This window comes from Pleurodeles waltl, chromosome 6, assembly GCF_031143425.1.
Source record: "Pleurodeles waltl isolate 20211129_DDA chromosome 6, aPleWal1.hap1.20221129, whole genome shotgun sequence".
Classification (NCBI taxonomy): Eukaryota; Metazoa; Chordata; class Amphibia; order Caudata; family Salamandridae; genus Pleurodeles; species Pleurodeles waltl.
Genome location: NC_090445.1, coordinates 1,003,054,532 through 1,003,080,660, shown reverse-complemented (window position 1 = coordinate 1,003,080,660; position 26,129 = coordinate 1,003,054,532). Strand labels below are relative to the sequence as shown.

The window sequence follows — 26,129 nt, the reverse complement described above, 5'->3', positions numbered from 1 at the left end:
AGGGTGCCAAGATGCTAATTTCATGATTGCCCAGCGTTGGACCTGACCCTTTTTGCATGGTCATCCTCAAACGTTTTGCCTCCTTCCTCCTATTTTTCTGACCTAGCTTAGGACTCTGGGCACTTTACCACCTCTAACCAGTTCTAAAGTGCATATGCTCTCTGTGTAGATTGTGATTCTGATTGGTTTTCCATGGTTGGCCTATTTGATTTACTAGTAAGTTCCTTGTGAATGGCATTAGAGGTGCCCAGGGCCTGTAAATCAAATGCTACTAGCGGGCCTGCAGCACTGATTGTGCCACCAACTCGATTAGCCTGTAAACATGTCTCAGGCATGCCACTGCAGTGTCTGTGTGTGCAGTTTTGCATTGCCAATTCGACCTGGCAAGTGTACCCACTTGCCAGGCCCAAACCTTCCCTTTTACTACATGCAAGTCACCCCTAGGGTAGGCCCTAAGTAGCACCATGGGCAGGGTGATGTGTATTTAAAAGGTAGGACATGTACTAGTGTGTTTTACATGTCCTGTAAGTGAAATACAGCCAAATTCGGTTTTCACTATTGCCAGGCATCTCTCCCCCAAAGGTTAACATGGGAACTGCCTTTAAATATCTTTTAAGTGCAGTTTCTCATTGGGAGCAGATAAAGATCTGGAATTTGGGGTCTCTGAGCAATTTAAAAATATATCTTTTGGTAGAGTTGGTTTTTAGATTGTCTGTTTGAAAATGCCACTTTTAGGAAGTGGGCGTTTTCTTGCTTAACCATTCTGTGCCTCCGCCTGCCTGTGAAATCCACGTCTGGGTCAGACTGACACTTGGCCTGTTTGTGATTTCCCTCTAGACAGTGACACAAAGGGAGCTGGGGTGTAGCCTGCATATTCTGATGAGTCTCCTGGGCTAGATTGTGGAGGGAGGAGCTGACACCTACACCTGAAAGGGCTTTTCCTGTCTTTACACAATGCAGTCCCCGGTTCCCCTGGAATGTGTCTGGGGGCCAGGCCTGGGCAAGGCAGAATCTTGTGAACAACAGAGACCTTCCTTTGAAGTTTGCCTACTTCAAAGGTCAGAACTGGTATAAGTAGTGGACTCAAAACCCCTGACTTTTAGAACACTTCTGGATCAAGAAGCAGCTCTGCCAAGGAGAAGATCTGAAGAGCTGGAGGCGGGGTATTGTCCATTTGCAATGCATGTGCTTTGCTGGGTTGACCTCCAGTTGCTGATCCTGCCTTAAAGAGGGCAAAGACTGGACTTTGCTGTGTATCCTGCTTGTGAAGTTTCTCCAAGGGCTTGGAGTCAAGCTTGCCTCCTGTTGGAAGTCTCAGGGATATCAAAGACTTCAGCTTCATCTGCCAACAGCACTGGAAACTGTGTTTTGTGCTGTAACAGAAGAAAAACCACTATGATGCCATCAACTACGCCAATGACTGCATCAAGACCTGACAACGATGCACGGAGTCGTGCCTTGCTTTGTACCACAACCCTGGTCTCACCGACACCACCACCAGACGCTGTCACCTAGCTGCTGCTTGCACCATGACCCGTGGGCCCTGCATCGCCTTGCTCACACCACAGACTTGGCATCCACGATGAAGACACTTCACTGTGACACCAACGTTGATGCCTGCACCGTGGCCTGAGGACACCGCTCGTGGTGTACATGAAGCACAGGCCCGTCATGCACCACAGCCCAGTCCACCGACACCAGTGCCATCGACTCCAGCATCATCAACAGATGCCCCTTTCTGCACCGCGACCCGTGGATGCCTCACAGAGCCCGCCCTGCTGCCTTGGGACTACTGACGACAGCACTTCAGCAACAAGGACGCTGCCTGCGCTGCGACCTGGAGATACCGCATGATGCAGCTCCCACTTCACACCGTAGCTCTGGTCTTACCGACGCCGCAGGATGCCATCACCGAGCCGCTGACTGCACCGTGACCTGTGGGCACCGCACGTCACACCGTCCCTCTTTGCATTGCAGCCCTGAAGCCATCAACACCAGCGCTCCTGACTGTCATCAGCCTGGAGTTCAATCTGCAACTCGTGTGAATTCAAGGGCCCAACGACCCCTGCACCGACCTCCGGAACCGACGCCTGCCAACGCCAGCGACGCTGCACTCTGGATCTCATTCCAACGATCACGACACCCTACATTTCCAAGGCACTGTTTGCGGGTCTTCCCGACACCGTAGCTGGTGCACGATGCCGAAGCACATCTGAACTGTTGGATTTGTTGTTCACGACACCATGATAGCCCCAGACGGAGCTATCAGCTTCAAGGAACTGTATTGTTAAGTGTTGTTTTGCAAAATTCATATCTTTATTATTGTATGTTGGATTTTTCTCGGTTTGGTCTTGTTTTACACAGATAAATATTGGCTAATTTTCTAGAACTGGTGTGGTGTCCTTTTGTGGTGTTTTCACTGCATTACTGTGTGTTATGTGCAAATGCTTTACACATTGCTTCTGAGATAAGCCTGACTGCTCGTGCCAAGGTGCCAAGGGGGTGAGTAGGGGTTATCTGAGCTGGGTATCTCCATTATCCTGACTGGAGAGAGGGTCCCTAGTTGGACAGGGTTCAAACCAACTGCCAACTAAAGACCCCATTTCTAACATACAGTTTTCACCAATCACAACTTAAGACACTGATGGAGAGCTGGGCACATGTACACAGACTTGTGGGAACAGTTAGAAGTGCTTTTTTATGTATGGCATATAAAGTATTTGACAAATGTCATAAAACTATAAACACTGCCATGAAGCTGTAGCATAATGAAAGCATCCATTTTTGCGAGTATACCGGTGAGGAATTCTTGGATGATCTTTCTTAAGCACTTTTTGGTAATCAAGTTGCCATACTAGCTGTGTCCCACTAGATTCCTCACGCCATTAGATGGACAGAAGATTCTGCATACACATGCACACCTGTGGCCTACACTACATGTCAGATCTATCTACCATAGGCTCTAGGCCGGTGTTAAGTAATATATTAGCAGCCCTATGCATTGCAACCTCTAGGGTGAGTGGGTGACCCTTTAGCTGTGCGTCCTCGTCCTCCTCCTCCTGTGCCTGTTGAGGTCTGTGATTTATGATGATTCATTTATATGAAAATTAAGACACTAAGATTTTTTATCATAAGGAATGCAAATTGCTTTTTGAAATTCTTAAAGTCTTGTTGACTGGACAACTACACTGGATAGCTTTCCCATTTTAGGTCTGACATGTAATGGCACTTACCTCATTCATTGAGAATATACTCTGTTCTATTTATATTGATAGGGGTTTTATTCAGCCTACTTCCATCATTGGCTTATTTGGTTCCAGAACTTTGAGCCATTAGATTGAGGCATTGTCAATCACAGTTTGGATCAGCTCGCAGTAGTATTTCCATTTGCAGTTTGTGTATCCTTCCGCCTCCAAAGGACCGCATGAGAGAAAAGTTGCACCAGAAATACATAAGTATATATACAACATATACAAGAAGCATTCTTTTTGTAATTGTTGTGCAATAAAGCAGACATTTTGTATTGATTTTGTCAGCGCTCGAGTGCGAGTGTCAAACCTACTGGCTTCGGTAACGCTAGCAAAGATGCAATGTTAAAACTCTTAACTCTGGCACTGAAACCATTTTACAGATTGTTCCTGCATATATACATACGTGTAAAAACCACATAAAGACAAGAGTTCAACTGCTCGTCATCTAGTTTGTAATGAAGAACGGGATAAAGTCAGGCAGATCTAGAATTTGGCATGAAAGTTGTAGAGAGAATTTTCTAGAGAGAACAAAATCCACAGCTCAACCAGCCTCAAGTTTTAGAGCGCACTCGGAGATGAAGTTCACAACTTAAAGTGCGTATCTTGTTGCCAATCATAGAACCTACCCTAAACCTGCTAAGAATATTTCCTGTGACTTTCATGTTTTGTTTTTCTTTCTTGGTGGTATTTAGTTTCAGTCTTTGTCTTTGGGAATCGTTGGATCCGCATCAATTGAAAATGGTACGGTTGTGTGGCCAAGATGAGTGAATCTGGTAGACATTTCAGGCCTTTTGTTTATGGGGCCAGTTACTCACCTTCACTTTTTGGGCTTCAGTAGCTTGTGAAGTTCACTAGAAACCTTATGGGCTCAGCCGTTTACTGGGATGTGTAGTTTAAACGGCATCTGTTTTATTGGGCGGTATTCAACCAATTGGCTTGCTGCAATGAAGCAAGTGGTTGCTTGAAGTTTTGGTCATCCAGTGGATACATAGTATACTTTGCCAGTGGTGTCTCTGACCGCTTATAAGTTTCTTGTAAAGAGCCATTTATGATGACTTAGTGCATACAATACACTCCAAGCACGCACTAGAGGGCCTGTAGATTGCTCTGCCAGTGGTTAGCAGTGACAGGTATGCAAGTATCATGGCTCAGGAACAGAGCTTACATTTCTAACAATTCATTATGTGTTATTTTCGTTTGTTGCCCTCTAGGACTGGTAAAAATCGAAGGTGTGGGTACGGAGGGCACTTTTATTCAGGCATATTTTGTGCTACCTGATCCCTATCAATGGGAATCTGGAAACTAGTATATATCTTTGTCTTCAGAAGCGGGACTCGATATATTTGTACATGAAAACTACACATAAAGTGAAAATATGAAAATAAATTATAATGAACACCAAATGTATGTTTAGTACTGCAGACCTCAAAGGAATGTATAGCACTTTTCCATCTTATGGAATAGTTCAAAGCAGTTAATATCAAAGTAGAAATAGCAAACTAAGTAAATATTAGCTCCTTCCTTCAGGTACCCTACACCAGTGGTTCCCAACCTGTGGTCCCGGGACCACTGGGAGCCTTCTCAGGCAGTCCACGACTGCTTAGAAAATGAAATAATATTACAGATTGATAAAGTGTATAAAGGTAAAGTGGCTAAATGTATACCAAACATTTTTAAAACATACTGTAAGTGTCAAGAAATTTGAAATTGGAAGTTAAAAACTAAATTGGTATCCTCAGATTGATTAGTGGGAGAAGTGCAGGTGCAACAAACAGAATATAGTATGGACGATGGGTGGCTTCAATTGAATTTAGAAAAGCTCCAACCTTCCTATTAAAATTACATGTTTTATTTTTTTTGTTTATGTTTAATTGCAAATTAAATCAAATGTGTTATCATTTGTATATGTGTTTGATGAATGCTTGCTTCTTAATTTTGTGTGTATTGTTTTGCATTTCAAATCATCAACAATGTTTAGGCCAGGGCACCCGGCCTCAAGTAATGACTCAGTAGGGGAGTCCCAGAATTACACTAATGATTCAGTGGGGGTTCCAGTAACGATAAAGTGGGGGCCCACAGAAATCAAAAGGTTAGGAACCACTGTCCTACATTCTATGTTCTTTGTCTTAAGCTTTCATTAAACAAATAACTAACATGTCTGATTAACAATGATTTATAAAAGAAAAAGTTAAGAACTGCATACACAATGGAACAATGTTGTAAACCACCGGGACAAATAAGTTGGTGTTAAAGGAATGCACTTGCTGACTTGCAGTGCTATACAGGAATGATTAAAGCAAAGACGGAAAGGATGGAAGAGGCCAGCGAAGGGCATGTCAATAATGAAGATGTGTGATTAATCCAAAAAGGGCAGTAGTTGAAGAGGCGCAGAAACTGAAGTAGTATACTATGAAGTAAAAGGGGATTTCTTGAAGAATGGACACACATTTAATAAGCATTAACTCCTATCTTCCTCTATATCAAATGTCATTTAATCAGTAGAGGGTCTAAATATTAAGTGGACACAAATCCTCCACCCATACAGGCGCCCTGCATTCTTTGTGAATTTTCACCCCATGTCCATCTACACGTGCCTCCTTTGGTATCTTATGACCGCCTGTGTGACTAGGATTCCTTGCACTGTTCCTGCCCTTCATTTAAACTTCCTGCACTGTCCTGATCCCTCTTTCTCTCGCCTGCAGCCTATTTTGCGTTCCTGCTTTTTCCCTGACTATTAGACACCTACCATGTTGGCTACAGATTACACCTCTATTTGGGATTTATTATGTTTCCAAGTCTCATTCATAGTCCATTCTTTCCACGGTCCTGTAACATCTAGAACTTTGAGAAGGCCTTAGATCAGGGTGAAGCGCTTTACATGCAACAAAGATAAAGTAATACGTCTTAGCAATGTGGGTTGGGATATTTATTGTTAATCTGGAAATTACATTAGATTTCCAATCCTCTGATAGGGTAGATAATTGATTTGAGCATGATTAGTAAGATAAACAATAGCAAAAAGGATGCATCGCAAAGAGCTAAAGCAGTAATGGACAAAGACAAAATTGCCAAACTTGCAGATGTGAAGAGGCCACAATGAGAACCAATGATTAGACCCAAGAACACTTTTCCATCTAAATCCAAATAACTCACATTTGCATATGATATCGGGGATTGGGGATCCAAAGCCCAGCAGGTTGATTTTGGTGGGCACACTTCAGGAATGTGTAGTTTTTAACTGCATTTTTAGTAAATGTTTGATGCTTTCAAAATCGGCCATTCAATTACCTACATTAATGGAAACACGTTTGTAATATTTGGATTACCTGTGACTAACTTTTAATGAATTGCTTCTATTACTATTACATTCAAAATCAAATAATTTTCTTAAGTTCAAAATATGTATCCAGTTTTCTTAAACTGAGTTCTAATAAAGACTGGAGACTACCTGGGCACTGCTCTGTAGGTAGGATAATGTCACTCTAAATCTCACTTGTTTTCGTAAATCGGGACAGACTATTTTCTTGTTAGGTCACTAATATTGTTCACTCATGTCTTTCTCATCGAGTATCTTGAGCATAGCACACGACATCACAGTGGAGACGTGTGGCTTCTTTCTAAGTTAAACTAATAAAGTGAAATTCAGCACAATCATTTGCTTCCTTTTTAAGCTGTACTTGGGTTTAAGCATGTTCGGCATGATAAAGAATGGTGAACATTTTCTCTTTTACTGTTAAAATAAAGGTTCTCGTACTGTGCAGACATAGACATCGCAGCAGCGCACAGCTGAACTGCAAATGTGGACACTGTTTGTTCTGAAACAAAATTAACAAATTATGGGGGTTATTCCAACTTTGGAGGAGGTGTTAATCCGTCCCAAAAGTGACGGTAAAGTGACGGATATACCACCAGCCGTATTACGAGTTCCATAGGATATAATGGACTCGTAATATGGCTGGGGGTAAATCCGTCACTTTTCCGTCACTTTTGGGACGGATTAACACCTCCTCCAAAGTTGGAATAACCCCCTATGTGTGTAACATCTGAGCCGGACCAGTGAAATCCTATCGTTCTAAATAAACAGTGGTTTGGGCTGCCAATTTCAAGCCATCCGTGACTCAGAGCACTGTATCATTCCAAGAAGCTAGTCACCAAATGGAACTCGTTGCTATCAAGGCATTTGTCTGGAATATGGAACATAATGTGCACCAACATTCCCAACTCACTGCAACTACAAAATCAGGCAACCAGATTAAAGACCCGATTCAAAGTTCAGTGGTAATGGAATACCCTGCAAAGTCTGAAGGTAGCTTCTATTCTGGAGGTAAATCCACTGAAGCACTTCCTCCAAAAATTGGTGGTCTTTTTTATTACTGCCCAACTTTAAATCAGACCCTAACTTGAGAAGGCACACGACATAACTGGATACAGCCCCCCCCTCCCCCCCCCCCCAAGCTGCAGAAAAGTGGTATGTTTATTCAAGTAAAACAAGCCAATACCATCTTAAATTATACTTACTTGTCACATGGCTCGCAGTGTGTACAGCGAGAAGTTGCATTACAAAAATAGCCTTCAATGCACTGGCACTTGGTGTTTTCTTTTGCAGTACAATCTTGGAGGGTCTCCAAACCTAAAAAGTAAATAAACCAAACATGAATCTATTTGTCTACTTCAAAGGGATTGTGCGTAAATGAAATCACAGGCAATACACACACATAGAGGACTTGTCATTATCACGCACAGACACACCCCTTTGTAGGTTTAATTTCAGTTCTGCTAGAGTTCCCGTAGATACAAGTCATTGAAACCGATGAAAAAAAATCAGTAAGTGAACCCTGAAATGTTTGCTGAGCACATTATGAAATCATAAATAATAAGCTTGGAAAAAGCCAGAACTACATTAAACCCACACTAGGCAGCGGTCTCACTGCGCCACCACGAGCGCAAGAGGGAGCCAAACTGCAACAAACTGCCCCAATATTGCCTTATTGTTAAAGGGGCGGGAATGTCCACACGGTTAACTGTAATTTTGTGTGGGGCAAAAAATAACTGAATTCATTGTTAAGTGTTGGGGAAGACATACACATGCCCGTGTTCCTTGAGCAGGGGAAATAAATTAGTTACTGTCGCTATTTCTTTGATCCCAATGTGTGTGCTGGATAGAAAAGACAACACATGGACGAGGCCGTCCTGGTTATACATTATTCTTATGGAAGTTGGGTGCAGTGCCCTTGGACGCAAACTACAAATATTTCTCCTGAATGTATCTTAGGCCGCCACCTGGGGCTGGAATGCACGATGTTTTGACAAGTTATTGTGTGTTTTTGTGAGCAGAACTGCTGTTAGTGGCCTAATTGCGTATTAAGTGGAATAGGCAGTTGAGCAGTTGTATAGGAAGTGGTCAATGCACAGCCTATGTATTGGTAGCTAGAATCTAGTTGGTTGCATAGCACAGTGATCACCTCTTGAAATGAGTTGTGCCAGGAGAGATTAATGTAGGAGTAGCTGGGAAATTATTTTAAAAATGCTCTGTTTTTCTATAACAGACACAGTGATTTTGTGATGATGTATATATTGAGATGAGAACCACACGCCATGACACCCCACTAAACTTTACAACTTGGACTCTCTCTAGCCTTGAAATAAAATGTTAACACTGTGGTGTCATTTCATCAGATTAATGGGGGCAACAGCAGTGATTACCTCCTCTAATTACCCTCAACACAACGTTCTATCGTTAGGCAACATCACTCCGCCTTTGAATCCATATTTGTTAATCGATCTTTAACACAACAGGAGAGGACGATAAAAAGGCAATTGACAACTAACACAAACAAAAATATACTATAAATAGATGTATACAGCTGATGTCCATGAACTGCGGGCAGCAGCATAGTAGACAAAAATGCCTTTGTGTTCTATTCTACGAAGAAAGTGGCAGGGAAGTGAGAAGGGCGCTGCTAGCGAGGACACCATCCTAGGGGGGTTCTGTAAATACAAAGACAAATCTTGGAAGCATTACCCTTAAAAAAGCGAGGCCTACCAGAAACCTTAATGTTCTGAAAGAGGTTTGCTCCTTGTCACTCAAGGAATGGATGAGACATTGAAAGAGCAGCAGCTGGTTGAAACTTGTCTCCGTTTGTTTATAAACTCCGCATGGGCACATAAAAGGCAGTCAGGGTGGGGGGTAAAATGAGATATTAAGCCCTCAATTACAAAACACAAATACATTCTGATGGGATTTTTAAAGGCAATGTAGGGACGATCAGAAATTTGAGGTAGGATTTTTCACATATAGATTTCACTAGCAAAAACACTGTCAAACTCCAGGAGGAAACATGGGGAGTCAGGATGGAAGTGCTGATTGACTCATGCAATTGCCCAAAAGTGTGTAATCGCCGTTATTTCCCATTCCCCGAATTATGGGAACCCATGGCATCAGTATTTCTGTTGGGAGAAACAATATGGCTTGGATTTTAACGTGCCTCTTTTAAGGCCTAAACTCCTAATAAGTGGTAATTATCGTGCCCGATAAAGACCGAGCCCCGAGATTCAGATTATATCCACTTCGATAAATATCAACCACCCCTCTGGGGAACTCATATACAGGGCCTACATCTCATTGCATTCATAGGCAAACAAATGTTGCAGACCCTATGTTAGTCTCTCCCATGAGAACGAGTGTTTCAATGAGCGCATATTTAAAGAGTGTCTTTTCCAGGCTGAAAGGTAGTGGGAAAGGACTGAAATTAATTACTGGCATGAGTCTTTCGCGTACTCAGGTTATTTGTATCAACCTCAACAAAAGGCTCAGCAGCTCTATGAGTCTTTTGGTGACTTGTTTCGCTTGCTCCACTAGCTTCTTGGTGTCTTGGCTCACTGGGAGAAAGTGGGAATCATGTGTGTTTCACATTTGTATCAAAGGCCACAGCTTCTAGAATTGTGGGAAACGAAATCTGAACCTGGAGAATATGACCGATGAACACAATTTTTATAAAACCATGACATACTTTCAGAGGCCACATACATTCACTCAGTGAAATGTGGGAAACAATGGGAATATTAATACTGCAGGTTGAGGGGATAGGGTTTCAGTTTCAAATTATTGAAATGGACAAGAATGGTGGACTCTAAAAGCCTGCATGAGGGTTTTCAAAAACATAGGTATGCAGACTGCTTGTCCCCGTGGATGTTTTGCCACTGAACACATATATGGAAGGAGATGGGGGGGGGGGGCGGCTGGATCACGGGAAAAATGTGCAGAAGCAGGAGAGGCAAGTGTGCCTTAAAAAAATGAAGCCAGCATGCTACAAGTTTTGTGTTCATTTCTCAAATACCTACTGCAAGGACTTTTAGCAGGTGATACTGTTTTCAGCTCTGCAGTGTTTTCCTGTGAGGAGCCAAACAGGGTTGTTGTCCCTGGTGAAGCCGCATGAGCTCTTCTATGAGTGATCAGAGTGTACGTAAATATGCAGGAGAAGTTATAAAGAAAAGTTTGTTCTTAGGGCTCTCATTTTATTAAAGGTATGCTTTTTGGCTGCACAGCATCCTGCTGAGGCACCTTTCCCGCCTCTCCTCAGATACCCTCCCGCCTCCCACCAACTTCCCTCCCACCGCCCAGGATATATGAAGAAGGCTGATGCAGGGACTCCCTGAGCAGTGCCTGACCTAGGTCATAGCTGCCCAGCCGCAACAGAGCCTTCCGGACGGACGCTTTTGTCACCTATCTACCTTTTCGCTGCACAGCATCCTACTGACACACCTTTCCCACCTCTCCTCAGACACCCTCCCGCCTCCCACCGAGGCCACTCCCACCTCCCAGGATATATGAAGGAGGCCGGTGTGAGGGTTCCCTGACCAGTGCCTGTCCCCGGTCACAGCTCCCCAGCTGCTACCAAGCCTTCCGGCCATACACTTTTATCACCGCTCCGCCTCTTTGAAGCACAGCGTCCCACTTGTGCACCTTTCCTGCCCCTTATTAGAAGACAACTTCCACCTTGGCACCACCCAGGATATATGAAGGAGGCTGCTGCACATTCCCATTCCACCTCCCATGATATATAAGGAAAACGCTGTGTCTGACCAAGGTAACAGCTCCCCAGCTGCTACAGAGCCTTCCTGCCCGACACTTGTCACCACTCCGCCTCTTTGCTGCACAGCGTCCTGCTGATGCTCCTTTCCCGCTTCTCATTAGGTGACCTCCCACCCAGGCCCCTCCCACCTCCTAGGATATATGAAGGAGGTTCCTGCTCTCCCATTCCACCTCCCAGGATATATAAAGGAGGGCACTGTGTGGCTGCGCAGCTGGTGTGCTTCTGGGACGCCAAAGGCAAGCCCATCTGCATCTGGACCTCACCCAGCGCCAGGAACTCTAGACCTCCCACTCCCCATCACTACACCTCCAAGGAGCTCCAGGACCTGAACACTAGACAGCCCATCAACTGCTGCTTCACAGCCTCCTCCGATCAACCACAGGACTCTTTATGTGCTGACACTGCTGTTTCTCCTGTAACACAGAACCGCCCATCCACTCCGTCTCCTACACATAAGCCACACAAAAGCAGACAGACAACCTGGCACCTCTAAACTGCTTCCTGCCCAACACCTGTTCCCTATCCAAACATGCCACGGAAATCTGGGACACAATCTCCACCCTCGACCCGGACATCGCCTTCATTACCGAGACATGGCTAAACCCCTCCTCCAAATCGGACTTTGCCATGGCCACCCCGAACGGGTAGACCGGAACCATACAGACAAACACGGCAGAGGCATCACCATCATTATAAAGGAATTCATCCAATGCACCATCTCCGACAACAACCCAAACCCCCTGATGGAACACCTCAGCTTCTAACTCCAAACCAACACCAATACCACGATGAAAGGCACCCTTCATGTACAGACCCCTGGGCCTGGGAACATGCCCAGCCTTCTGTAATGCCATCACCTCCCTCATTGCCCCCCCTTGTCATCGACTCCGTTCACTACATCATACTCGGAAATCTCAACTTCCACCTCGACGACCCGAACAACACCAACTCCACCTCCACCTCTCTCCTAGAAAACGTCAACAACATCGGTCTCACCCAACTGGTCTCCAAACCCACGCACACAGCCCAACACACTTGACGCCATCTTCACCATCAGCGACAGAATCAACTTCTCACACACCATCAAGCCCACCTGGATGAACCACAACATTGTCCACTTCACCTCCCATGGATATCACACCACCGCCAAGCCCCACAGAGTCCCCCACAGAAGCTGGAGCAAGGTAACCGCAGCCCAATGGACAGAGGCCCTGCACAACATACAACCAGAACCCAAATCACGACCCATCAACCAGGCCATCCAAAACTTCATCTCATGGATCACCAAATGCGCCAACAGAGTCGCCACGCTGAAACACCCAAATCCACCAACACCTCCAGGTCAGTAAGCTGGTACACTCCAGAACTCGGAAACTCCAAAGGCAGCTGCCAATGACTCGAAAAACATTGGTGCATTACCAAGGATCCCTTAGGCAGAGCCGCATATAACTTATCTCTCAACAACTACCACCTCCACATCAAGACGGCCAAGAAAGAAGAAATTACTGCCCGCATCAACACAGCAGCCAACCACATGAAAGAACTCTTCAAAATCATCAAGGAATTCTCCAACCCGACAGCCACAGAGTTCACCATTCATTCTTCTCAGGAGCTCTGCGACTCCCTCTCACACTCCTTCCTCAAGAAGATCTCCACTTTATACAAGGACTTCCACCCTCAACCATCCACGCCCAGCCTGGACAATCTCCCTCAATCAACGCACTCCAGCCACACAATAAATAACATCTGGTTCCCCCATCAGAAAACAGACCACCAGAGCCATCATGGTGTCCATCCACTCTGGGGCCCCCACCAACCCCTGCACCCCTGGCTCTTCAACCTTGAATCCAACGGCATCAGCACACAACTAACAACCATCCTCAACACCTCCATCTCCACAGCATCTTTCCCACACAAATGGAAGCATGCAGAGGTCAGGCCCCTCCTCAAGAAACCCTGCGCCGACCCCTGTGACCTCAAAAATTACAGACCAGTCTCCCTACTCCCCTTCCCTGCAAAAGTTCTTGAGAAAGCCATCAACCAACAGCTCGAAAAGAACAACCTTCTTGACTCATCGCAATCGGGCTTCCAGACCAATCACAGCAAGGAAACCAAAGTGATCGCAGTCATGGTTGACATCAGGACAATCCTCGACAGAGGGGAATCAGCAGCCCTGATCCTCTTTGACCTCTCCGCAGTGTTCGACACAGTGCCCCACTACACTCTCCTCAACAGACTTCACGATATAGGCAACCAGCAAACACCCTCAAATGGATCGCCTTGTTCATCCTGGGTCGCACGCAGAGCATCCGCCTCCCCCCTTCATCCCTGCACCCAAGAACATCATCTGCGGCATACCCCAGCAATCCTCCCTCAGCCCGCCCTATTCAACATCTACATCACCCCCCTCGCACACATCATCAGATCCCACGGACTCAACATAATTTCATATGCCAACCACAAGCAACTCATCCTTTCACTCACCAAGAACCCACTCAAAGCCAAAACCAACTTTTGCAATGTCATGACGGAAGTAGCATCATGGATTAGAGAGCACTGCCTCAAGCTAAACACTGACAAAACTGAAGTCCTGATCTTCAGGAATAACACCTCCATCTGGGCCAACAGCTGGTGGCCAGCAGAACTCAGACCCACACCGCCTCCATCAAAACACACTTGCAACTTCAAAATCATCCTCGATGGCCCATTATCCATGAATCGACAGGTAAACTCAGTTGCCTCCTCCTGCTTCTACATCCTCTGCATGCTCCACTGCATCTTCAGCTGGATCCTCATCGACACCAGAAAAACCGTCACGCACGCTCTGATCACCAGTCACCTCGACTATGGCAATGCGCTCGACACCAAAATATCCTCCCACTTACTCAAAAGACTCTAAATGTTGCAGAACACCACCGCCAAACTCATCTTAAACCTCCCCAAGCTGGCAAGCATCTTGCCCCACCTCAAAAACCTCCACTGGCTTCCCATCCAGAAGAGATGGCACTTCAAGATCCTCGCACTAGCTTACAAAGCTCTACACAACATAGGCTCGGCCCACATCAACCACCATCTGAACTTCTACGTCCCCTCCAGACACCTTTGCTTAACCTCACACACAGCTCCCACATCCATCGCAACGCAGTGGAGGTCGCTCCTTTTCTCACATAGCAGCCACGTCCTGGAAAAACCTGCCCAACCACCTCAGAACGGCCCCTTCACTGGCGGACTTCAGAAGGAGCCTCAAGATGTGGCTATTTCGACAGAGAAGCAGCTCCCACAGTGCCCAGATACCCCAAGTGGTGACAGTGCTGCGCTATGCAAATGTCTGATTGATTGATTGACAGAATTCTTCCTGACATCGGAAGGGCTATTATCTCATTAACGGACTGTGTTTTGTGGTAGCATTAGCTCAGGATATCTTTTTGGTTTGGCATTAATTTAGCCAAGAGCAGCCAGGTAAAAGGGAGCATCCGTGGTAGTGCCAGGTGTGTCACCTGGTAGCAGGAAATGTGATTCAATAACTAAACAATGGTCCAGGGTGATGAGTGCCAACTGTTAGAAAGACCTCTAATAGTGGTGGGTTTGGAAACGCATCATGAGGTAAGGAAGGGTGTTTGGCCATCAGTGATATACAGTAGAAGCTTTGTGTCATTACAAGGGGCAGTAATGTCACCTTTAGACTCTTTATTTCCAAGAAGAAATGTCCTTTGTAAAATCATACTACCTGGCAGCACATTCAAACCATTTTTTAATATCACGCCAGCTGCTTCTCATGGCTTCATATCAAACAGTGTTGTTCCACGTTTAGTATCTGAATGGGGTTGCGGCGGCTGGAAACATTACTTAATTTTTGTATAACTCACCTTCCCCAGGATCGCATATTGTGCATCGGTGGCACTCCTGGTCTGTGTCGTATTCTATTCCTTTTTTGCACGATGTACAATATGGATTCCCATGCTCCTCTGCACAGTCCGAAATTTTATGAGTACCTGTGAGGCCATTATGAGACAGTTATTGGAAAGCAATACACACAACAGGCAAGTGTTCTCCTTATGTTACAAGTCAAATCAACTGTAAACTGATCAGCTTGAACAAACCTTTTGACACCTCGTGGCTCGTCAATCATAATATATAGAAGAAGAACATAAAATATGTACCTCGTCTGGAAACAGCAAATCAAGGTTGAATTCTGTGGCCTAAAGCTGCAACCAAGGTGTCTCTTTTGTTCTCATCTACAGGCAGCTTTATTTGTCTGTTGTCGAAGACCTATTTTGAATAATACAATACACAAGTGCCCTTACTCATGACTGGGTATCTTTCTTGTCTATCTCTGCTCCTGATTCAATGGCTCTCCTCCTTATTCTTGGAATTATTCCATTTAGGAGCATTTCAAGCTCATCATGCTTTGATTGGCTAGCGTATATCGTTCACTGCTGATGTAAGACCTCTCATTGCAGTGCCTCTAAGGGTCTATTTTGCTTCTCTCTCCCATCTCTTCCCAACTCTGCTCTTTGACTCCCGTCCTGCCTTACCCATCCTACTATCTTTATTAAAACTGCCTTCCTTGAGGACACTTGCCACCCCCTGTCATCTCACATTTTCAAACTGCCTGGAATAGCAGGTAATGGACTTCTGAAAATGTTCTTCCGACCCACCCAAGATGGATGCCCACTCATGCACACACCTGCACGATGAGCATCTTGGAATGTTTGTTATATTTAAAAATTCCCATTTCAAGATGGCAATCTCGGATGGGCACACAACCGTGGAAGCCATCTTTGAATGGGAGTTCTCTAAACATAAGAAAATATATTCAAAGATGGTTGGCGTAGATGCAGGCAAATCCACAAGGGCTAAAAATAAGCATTGTTTTTAAGGTTTCCCAGGCTCACAGAACCCACTCACTGTCATCTCACTCGCTCCTTTCTTTCTCTCTGGTTCAGCCTCTTTTTGTCACTCTCCCGTCCTCTCTCTTTAGCCGCTCCCCCATTAAATTTTGCAGTTTGTCCTCCCTTAAATGATTTACAGATCAAAGAGACAGTGTACCCTGAGAAAAAACTATGGCACTTACAAGGTAGTTTTGTGTTTGTTGCTTGAAAGTGCCACTGTCCTGTGGGTCCAGACAGATGTGATAGACCCCTGTGCCTCCTAAACCAACAGAGCAGGGTAAAAGATAGTCATGTTTCATATTTTTATTAACAAAGTTGAAGGAATCTATGAAAGTGTTAGGACACTCCAGACTTCTGAAAATGTATCTGCTTGTCATACTGCTCTGGCGTGGTCTGGTCCTGCTTGAGAGACGTTTCATCCTATCACACAGAAGGGAACTCTTGAATTTAATCTGGTTGACCATTTGATCCCTTCTTTGTGACAGCCCTGCAACTTCTAGTGTTGGAATGTGACTTTAAAATTAATATTAACATGAAAGGCTTGCAAGATTGTCTGTAATGATGCTGCTTAGAAAATGTGTTAATGTAGAAATTAATGCACACGTTTCAAATGTGCCCACACGGAGTGGCCACCAATGTACACGAAGACTAATGAAACTAATTAATGATGAATTAATAATGCACTAATGTATGGATTTGTATTAGCATATTATAACTAGAGTCATGTATTGGGGTTTTGCTAAATTAATCACTAAGCTTTAGTTAGCGAGGGTTTGAACCTAGCTGCCTGGTCTCAAATTAAACTGTGTTTTTCTAACGTGCAATGTGCTGCTTTCCCGAAGGACAGGAAGCTCCACTTTTCAAGAAGCTAGAGATATGTGTGTAGCCGTAGTAAATTCTTTCTCATGGGACCCGACTTGCTCAAGGAGACATTCTTGCCGAATGCAACAGTGTAATTCGAAACAGGTACAAGGCTGTCTAGACTGGGAGAAGACAATGGGACTGCTGACTGGAGCGTAAAGTGTAACTTTTCTTACCTGACATTCCTACCGATGAAGACGTCAATTAACAAAACCAATCTACTGCATGAGAACTGTGTTTTTTGGAAAATTCTAGTGAGGCGCATGGAGAATTACTGGACAGAGATAATGATGCACCCAAATTGATCCAATGAGGAATTAAGGGCTAGTTTGACTGTTTTGATATAACAGCATGACCCAAGGAGAAATCAGCCATTATTAGCCATAGTCAGCTATTATGGGGACACCTTTTGCCACTATTCTTTGAGACTTTGCTGTTCTGATATCTTAACCATCCTCTATTAAATCCTTACCTGATACTTACTTCTCCTCCTTATCTCCTCCTTATGAGGGAAGTGCTTATTCTTAGCTATGCCATACTGAGACTTTGCCCTGGTCTATCCTTGCTGATGCTGAATCGACTGATGTCCTGAGGATGAAGACTGATGCTGACTTCTGATTCATTAGAGGGGTTACTACCTGATGCAAATTGTAATTGTCTGTTTGACTTTTCTTTCTAGGTACCAACTGCTCTTTTTGATAGAGGCCATAGTTAGATGTTTTCCAAATTTGTGTTTGCTAAATTGTTTTGCATGAAGCTGTTGTGCCATTAATTGTGTTTGACCAATGACTTTGTGTTTCACCTCTGCGCATATTAGTTGTTCAATGTTCATCAGGAGCACATTACATTCTGTATTCAGTTTAGCTGCCTATTGGCTTTAACATGGCATTAGACATTATATTTGGTATTTAGGTTTGCTGCCTATTGGCTTTAACATGGCATTAGACATTACATTCTGTATTCAGTTTAGCTGCCTATTGGCTTTAACGTGCATTAGACATTACATTTAGGTTAGCTGCCTATTGACTTTAACGTGGAGTTAGACATTGCAGTTGAGACATTGCAGATGAGCTGTGTTTTTCCACGTGGTTGACCAAGCTGTTTTTCCCGTATTGAATTCACACCAAACCCTAGCTGATAAGAGAGCATAGACTTTGTGTTTACCTCTCAATCCAGCCTGGGAACGAGTGAAGTTTGGAGACTTGGCCACTCTCCGAACTTTTTCGGTTCCCACACTGAGCCAGCATTTTTGCTTTTTAACGGTGGCCCTGGGCAGCGGCAAGGGGAGATTCTCCAGGACTTCAGTCAGGAGCGGACTTCAGCTGCCTGGATCCCGTTTGGGTGGAAAGTCTCTTTCTCGCAGTTGAACAGGAGTTATCAACTTGAAGATAGGAGAAAGATGACAAGCAGTGATAGGCCCTATGATGATGAAATTTTGACTTTTATTCTTTGCTTTGAAGTTATGCTATAATATAATCACATGTATTTGCTGTGTACATTGCAATTGAGAACTACTTTGATATATTTTGCTTTCATTGCTGCGACTACTTTTAAACGTGTGCTTCCAACCTACTAATCTCGTCTTTTAGGAACCTCGTGGTGAAGTAATAATAATAAATGTCTTCTTTAAACTAAGAATTGCATTCCAGAGAAGTTTTGTAAGATCGGTCATAAGATAAGAGAAGGAAAGCAAAACAGAAGCCCAACATGCTGATGCTAATTCGAGGTTAGTTAAGGTGTTCACTAATATTTGACACAAAAAGACAAATGGCTGGGTTCTTGCTTTGTTGAATTATATACTAATGAGACTTTGCTAAGCTGTTTCTTACTAATGAAGTGTTAATGCTGAATGAATATTCTATATGCATAGATTAAGTGTGTTCTAGTTACAAGTTTGAAGAGTTACTAATGAGATTCATTGCTAATGAGATTAACGGAGATGATATTAGATTGCAACCAATAGGGAAATAAATAGTCTAACTCTAAACTAAATTGGTGTGGTTATTCATGACTGAAAGGTCATGGTGTGTTCACTTCATTGATTCTTATTAAATGTTATTGACTAGCTCAATGATTAGTTATTGTGAACATTGATTGACTTATTGTCATATTGATTGTGATCGGCCTAGGCGTGTCGCCTTGCAAGTTTACTTATCAAGGTCCTGACGCATTATCACTAGCTCCTACATGGCTAGCTAGACTATACAGGTGATTAACATTAGGCCTGGTATCAGAAAGGTTGCTCGATGCTTGGAAATTCTGAAGGGTCACCACACCCCTAAAAAGGATAAATTAGACTTCAAAGCTTATTACCAGCTTTTGTATTCCTACGAACTTTAGTAAGTTGCAGGAAAACCTTGTTGCTTTTTAACTCTTCACGTTTCTGGAAGAGTTGAGTATTCCTGAACCCAGACAACAGGGATTTCATCCAGGGTATGGTACTATGGCCAAGTTACTCTCAACACTGCACCAGATTCAACTGTTCAGGATGGTGAAGATATGGTGGCAGTGATCCTTTTGCATCTATCCACTGCTTTTTATACTATTGACTATGGGAATGCTGAATTTGTCATTTTTCAGAGATTGCGATTAGGGGCACAGTTTTGGCCTGTGGTTAAATCATTGTTAAAAAAAAGACACTTGCAGTTTCTACTATCTCCACCATTCAGATATGACACACAGGTCATTTAATGTGGTGTTCTGCATGGCCCATCCCTATCAATAATGTGTTTTAACATCTATGTGCACCCTCTGACAGAACAAGCAAGTCCTTTGCAAGCAGGTCCTTATTTTCTGTTAGGTCTGACAGCCTTTGGTATAGTCATACCACAAACCTTTTGCCTTCTCCCCTCTTGCTTGCTGAAACTCATTTTTGTTGGCTTCAGGACTCTGTGTACTTTACCACTGATGACCAGTGATAAAGTGATTTTGCTCTCTCCCCTAAACATAGTAAAATTGGCCTATGCCCAAATGGCACTTCTAATTTATTTATAATTCCATCTAAAGTGGTACTACCGCTATCCAGGGCCTGTGAAATAAATGCTAATAGTGAATGTGCAGCACATAGTGTGCCACCCACTTAAGTAGCGCTTTAAAACATGCCTCAGGTGTGCCATTACAGCCTGTGTGTAGTTTTAAACTTCCAATTCGACCTGGCACAATAAACCTCCTTTTTAAAAAAACATAAGTCACCCCTATGGTAGGCCCTAAAGAGTCCGTAGGGCAGTGAGCATTGTATTTAAAAGGTGGGGCAAGTGTTTTTGGTTTTACATGTCCCGCTAGAAATAAACTCCCAAATTTGTTTTTCAGTACTGTGAGGCCTAATTCACAACATTGGCTTACCATATTACATTTAACAAGCAGTAACATTTGATATGGGAACGGGTAGAAATTTCATGTCTGTTCTCAAAAGAATTGAAATTTAAAATCCTCTTTAATGGCACAGTTGCATTTTAAGTAGCAATTCTTAAAATGCCAATTTTTTAAATTTGGTATTTTCTAGTCTTAGCCACTTGGGGGGTTATTACAACTTTGGAGGAGGTGTTAATCTGTCCCAAAAGTGACGGTAAAGTGACAGATATACCACCAGCCGTATTACGAGTTCCATACGGTATAATGGACTCGTAATACGGCTAGTGGTATATCCGTCACTTTACCGTCACTTTTGGGATGGATTAACACTTCCTCCAAAGTTGTAATAACCCCCTTGGTGTCTGCAGTCTGTGTCCTGGATCACATAACGGTGAATAGTTGGCCTTTGTTTATTCTCTCCCAAACAGTGAGACAAAGGGAGACTAGAGGTTGCCAGGATGAGCATCCTGGCAGGATGGGTGGGGTACAGCTCTTCCCTGCCCTACTTACATTTCAACTGGTTGCCTACAGCACACTCACAAAGGAACATGACACCAACCTTTGTCACCCTAGACCACTTGTAGCCTGGGCAGGGAAAGAAGGACATTTGCAGAACCAGAAGGGGGGATAGCCTAGACGTTACTCTCACTTCAAAGGACACCACCAGATATAAATACTGGACACTCAGAACAACTCTTCAGTACACTCATGGATCTGCGTAGGACCCCTAGAAGGGCTGCCTTGTTCCTCAGAGGACGTCTGTACTGCTACTAGCGGACTGCCCTGCTACTTGAGGCCTGCCTTGCTGCTTGATTCCAGGGCTACCAAAGTGACTCCATAGGATGGTTTGCTAGCCTCCAGTATGTGAGACCATGAACCCTGCACCTAGCTTCCACCTGGATTGAGTCCTGACCCCTCAAACTGATGCCTAACTAGTCCTGGATCACTTAAAGTAGTGCTAAAGGTGCTTCTCCTGCCAAAACCTGAAACTTGGGACTTGGAAAAATGTTAAACAAAAAGTGGCCTGAGAGCCGACAGAAGACCAGGACGTACGTGCTCACAGATCTGCCCAAGAAGCATTGCCGATCAGCCTGAATTCCTAGTAGCTCTGACTTAGGACCTCTCGGAAAGGGTATCCGGCCTTATGGAGCCACTGACAGCTACAGCTTGCAGAGTCACCCCGCTGGAAGTTTTTAACTTCCGAAAAAGTGACAAAGTCCAAAATTAGAAATCTTCAAGCCACTTCGTCCAGTAGCTCCCAGATATGACAACGCCTCCACCTTGGACACCGCCAGCTGCCTTGCCCCACTGAACTTCCCCTTCTCAGGACCTTTTCTTCAAAATTTCTTCTAAATAAGAAGATAAGGCGAGACCGGGCCTAATTCACTTCATGTAGGCGACCAGCGCTTCATCACAGTCGGCCTTAACTTTTGACTTTGCCCAGATCTCATTTAACTAGGTATACATGGTTAGCACTTCGATCTTTTAGGTGCTATTTTTCATTAAATGATTTAAAAATTCATAACTCTAGTTCTACTGATTGGATTTAAACCCTTTTGGTTTCATCTTATTTATTAAAATGTACTCCATTTTCCGAAATTGGTTTCAGATTTTTCTGGTATTGTTTTTTCACTTTATTACTGCTTGTGTGTTGTATAAATACTTAACTAAGTACCTCTAAGTTAAGCCGGACTGCTTTTGTGCCATGGTACCAGAGAAGCATAGGTTAATTTTGTCATTATTTTAATGTGGCACAGTTCCTGCAAAAATAAATAGTTTATTGTTGTCATGACTTCCTCATCCGAGAAAAACTCTTCAGTAGAGAATGTGGGCATAGCAAGATGAGGATCATTTGTCCTCCCCATTGTATTTGTACCCCTCTCAAATTACTTTATGTAGTATTATTACAGTACTTTTTTCAAAGTTTAAAAAGTCATTTTCAACATACCATTATCACAACTTCCTTTTCAGAGAAAGCCAGTGGCTACAAACTTCAAGTGTGAGTGTACTTCTGGTGATGTATGTAAAGATGACGCAGCACTTGTCAGGTCCCCCATGTCCTAATGGTGATTGGGAAGGTCAGAACCTAATGGTAATAGGTGTGTGCACAGTCTGTTATTTATTGATATTGACAGATCCTTAACGGTGATTATTATGAACAGAACCTTAATAGGATGTTGTTATTTTGTGCCTATAAATCTTATTTTCACATAAGCCCTGAAGTGTTCTCGTCTTTCTGATTTGAGAAAAATAACATAGTGGTCCCTAATATCTGTCCTGGTCCCACCTTGTCTCATATATATCATATACCTGTAGGGGACCCTTCCCAACCATATAGCTGGATTGCATTCCATGGAATATTGTAATTTAACCCCATTTTATGTGTGGACATCCTGTAAATCCAATGCTGGTATTTTTCCAAACAGTAACCTCTCAGTATCATTGGTGTCCACCTATTGCATGTCAATTGCGGTGTGTCCTTCTCTAAGGAAGTGGTCAGTCATTTTGGTGGAGTTCCGTTTACATCGTACATTACTGTGTGGTGTAAAGTACATACCCTGGTAGCTCTGAGCTCAGGGTGACAGTGACACATGAAAGTTAGTAGAGAGAGAGGTGTTGGAACTGGAACAAGCCTCGATGTGGGGGATTGACACTACTCTGCCCCAGGTTTCAACACTGCATGAAGGAACAGTGGTCAAAGGAACCAAAAGCTTGACGCACCAAGATTCTGTTTGCGAAAAGTTGTGTAAAACTGAGCAGGATATTTTGTTAAGGGACATGGACTTTGCAAATTTACCTATGTACTATTAGGTGGGTTTGCAAAACCACCATTTGTAGGGGGTTGCAGAATGACCTATGTAATGAATATTATTAGACAGCTTACAATTTACAAACACAGGCACAGTAGATGGCCGTCCCTGTGACTGAATTCCCAAAGGGAAACTTTTTGTTTTTAAAAGCTGGTGATGCTTTTGAAAGAAAAGTTCCCATTTGGGAAAATATTAGGGAGAGCAAAGGATCACTGCTTACTCTGCCTAAGGATGCCACCACTGTGCATAAGGCTGCCATAGAGGCCCTCTCCCTTTTGCGAATCAGTTACCACTGTATTTGAGGTGGCAATAACTGGCCAACGGTTTCTATCCAGAATTGCAATCACAAACTACTGAACACATACCAAACCGAATCACAATTTGGAGGTGTTGCAAATGGCCCTCTCTGCAGGGTCACCCACAAACTTTTTGCCTTTTTCCCTTCACTTTTTGCTGAATTCGTTTTTGTTAGCCTTAGGACTGTTTGCACTTTAGCACTGCTAACCAGTGTTAAAGGGATTGTGCTCTCTCCCGAAAACATGGTTTGATTGTTATATACCTAACTGCCATATTAAATTGACTTATAAGTCCTTAGTAACATACACTACATGTGCCCAGGCCCTGTAAATTAAATGCTACTAGTGGGTCTGCAGCACTGCTTATGCCACCAACCTAGGGAGCATTTTAAAACATGGCCAAGGCCTACCATTGCAGCCTAAATATAGCATTGCACTGCCAGGTCGACTTGGCATTTAAAACCTCTTGCCAATCCTTAAACGCCTCTTTTATTACATACAACCTCCCCTAAGGTACGTCCTAGGTTGCCCATAGAGCAGGGTGCTATGTAATTAAAAGGCAGGACATATACTTTGAGTTGTACACGTCCTGGTAGTGAAAAACTCTCAAATTTGTTTTTCACTACTGTCAGGCCTACAACTTTTATAGGAGAACATTGGAGATTCCTTAATACATTTAATAAGCTGTACATCCTGATTGGGAAGGGGTAGGCCTGTGATGTTTAGTACCTATGGAATTGTAAAGATAAATCTCCTTTAATGGTAAAGTCAGATTTATTGTTACAATTTTGAAAATGCTCCTTTTAGAAAGTTGACATTTTCCGTTCTTAGCTCTGTTTGCCTGCAGCCTGTCTCCAATACTCATCTGGAGTGGGGTGACAGCTGGTCTTCTGCATTCCATCTAGACAGCCACACACAAATGGAGCTCAGGTGTGACTGATGGGCCATACTGGGCAGGATGGGAGGAAGGAGCTCACACTTAAAACTGGAGGGGCTGTGCGCAGACCCCACACAAAGGACTGCTTAGTCCCCTGTAGTGAATCTGGTGCCAGGAAGAGAGGCCCGCTGTGCGCTTCAACGCTCTTCTTTGAAGTCTCCCCCACTTCAAAGGTACAACAGGGTATAGGAACTGGACTTCTGACCCTACCAAATCAGCACACTTCTGGACCTAAGGATACTGTACCAGGAAGAAGGACTGCTGTAATGCTGAAGGACTGCCCCTCTGCTGGACTGGTCCTCTGGAAGAACTGCTTTCTTGCTGTGCAGACCTGCTACATACTGCCCTCCTTGCCTGGGTGAGAAGAACTGGACCCACATCACTAGAACCGAATACCCAAGTGACCACAAGGGCCAGCTGACTGGTCTACTGTTTTCTGAAGTCTCTGGGACAGAAAAGACTTCCAACTAACCTGCTCTGCCATATATGAGTCTTGCCCTGCCAAGTGGTGCCAATCCAGCCCTGGGCACTTGGAAGTGGATAATAAGTGCTGCTCCAGCAAGAATCCACGCATCAGCGCCATTGCGTCACTATGAACTGGCACATCTCTATCACTGCTGATGCTTCGCCACTGCTGTAAAGATCGAGCAGAGCAGCACATCGCCAGTGGTTCTTCACACCACCTCCATTTCCGACATATTCACCTTTGCACAGCTTGCAACTTACGCATCGCCTCCATACTAAGGATCGACAATGATGCATCGCCTCTTCTGCTCATCGCATCTCCCTCAACATTGACACAAACAAGTTACTTTCAAGACAGCCAAGGCTGGTCCCTGCATCCGACACGCCCTTCATCATGGTCGGACTGAACTTTCAGATTTGACCTGGTCTAGCACAAACAGATAGCCCCGGTTGGCACTTTATGCTTTTAAGCACTGCATTTCAGTTTATTCTTTAAAAATTCATAACACCAGTCCACTTATTGAGTTTTTGTCATTTTTGTTCTTGTTTTGGTAGGTAAATGAAGCTCTAATTGAATGATATTTTCACTGTTTATTGTTTTGAAATGTTGCACAATACTTAGCACATTGTCTCTTAGGTTAAGCCTGACTGCTCTGTGCCAAAGTACTAGGGGGTGAGCACATGTTAATTTAGGGTGTGTTTTTGACTTGCCCTGAATAGGATTGTGGTTCCTACTTGGACAGGGTGCATATGTTTGGCAAACAGAAACCCAATTTCTAACAGGAAGAAATGTGTCTTTTTTAGGAGCCCTTACAAAGTGTGATTCAGTATGGGTTTTGTACATTGAAAAAAAGAAACTCTGTGGTCTCCAAGTCAATGAATTGTACATTACAGAGTTTGTAATTGCAAAATCCTTTAGCAGATCTGGACCAACATGCCTGGAGATGCTTTGCACCCAAACCTGGGTGTCCTTGATGTGCCTTGCTGTGAGCATTGACAGCTGAGTATCTGCTCTACGGAGACAGCCATTGGTGAAGTTCATAGGGGGCAAAATAAAAAGCGAGAAGAGGAATTTGTTGAACAATTAGTCACCTAGTCGGAGAGGTGAAGGCAGATGTGCTGCAGGGCTGTCGGACCTCTGCTTTTAAATAAAGGGTCACTTTTTGTGGTTTG

The 26,129-nt window shown here is 43.8% G+C and overlaps 1 protein-coding gene across 1 annotated transcript in view; it reads right to left on the bottom strand.

Annotated features, from left to right (window-relative positions):
* Positions 1–26,129, bottom strand: part of FAS (Fas cell surface death receptor) — a 104,572-nt gene that overhangs the window by 50,181 nt on the left and 28,262 nt on the right. The window contains exons 3-4 of the mRNA XM_069239907.1: positions 15,211–15,336; positions 7,770–7,881 (exon numbers count right to left, since the gene is read on the bottom strand). Of these exons, the coding sequence (XP_069096008.1) occupies positions 7,770–7,881; positions 15,211–15,336 (238 nt within the window). The remainder of the gene's footprint in view (positions 1–7,769; positions 7,882–15,210; positions 15,337–26,129) is intronic.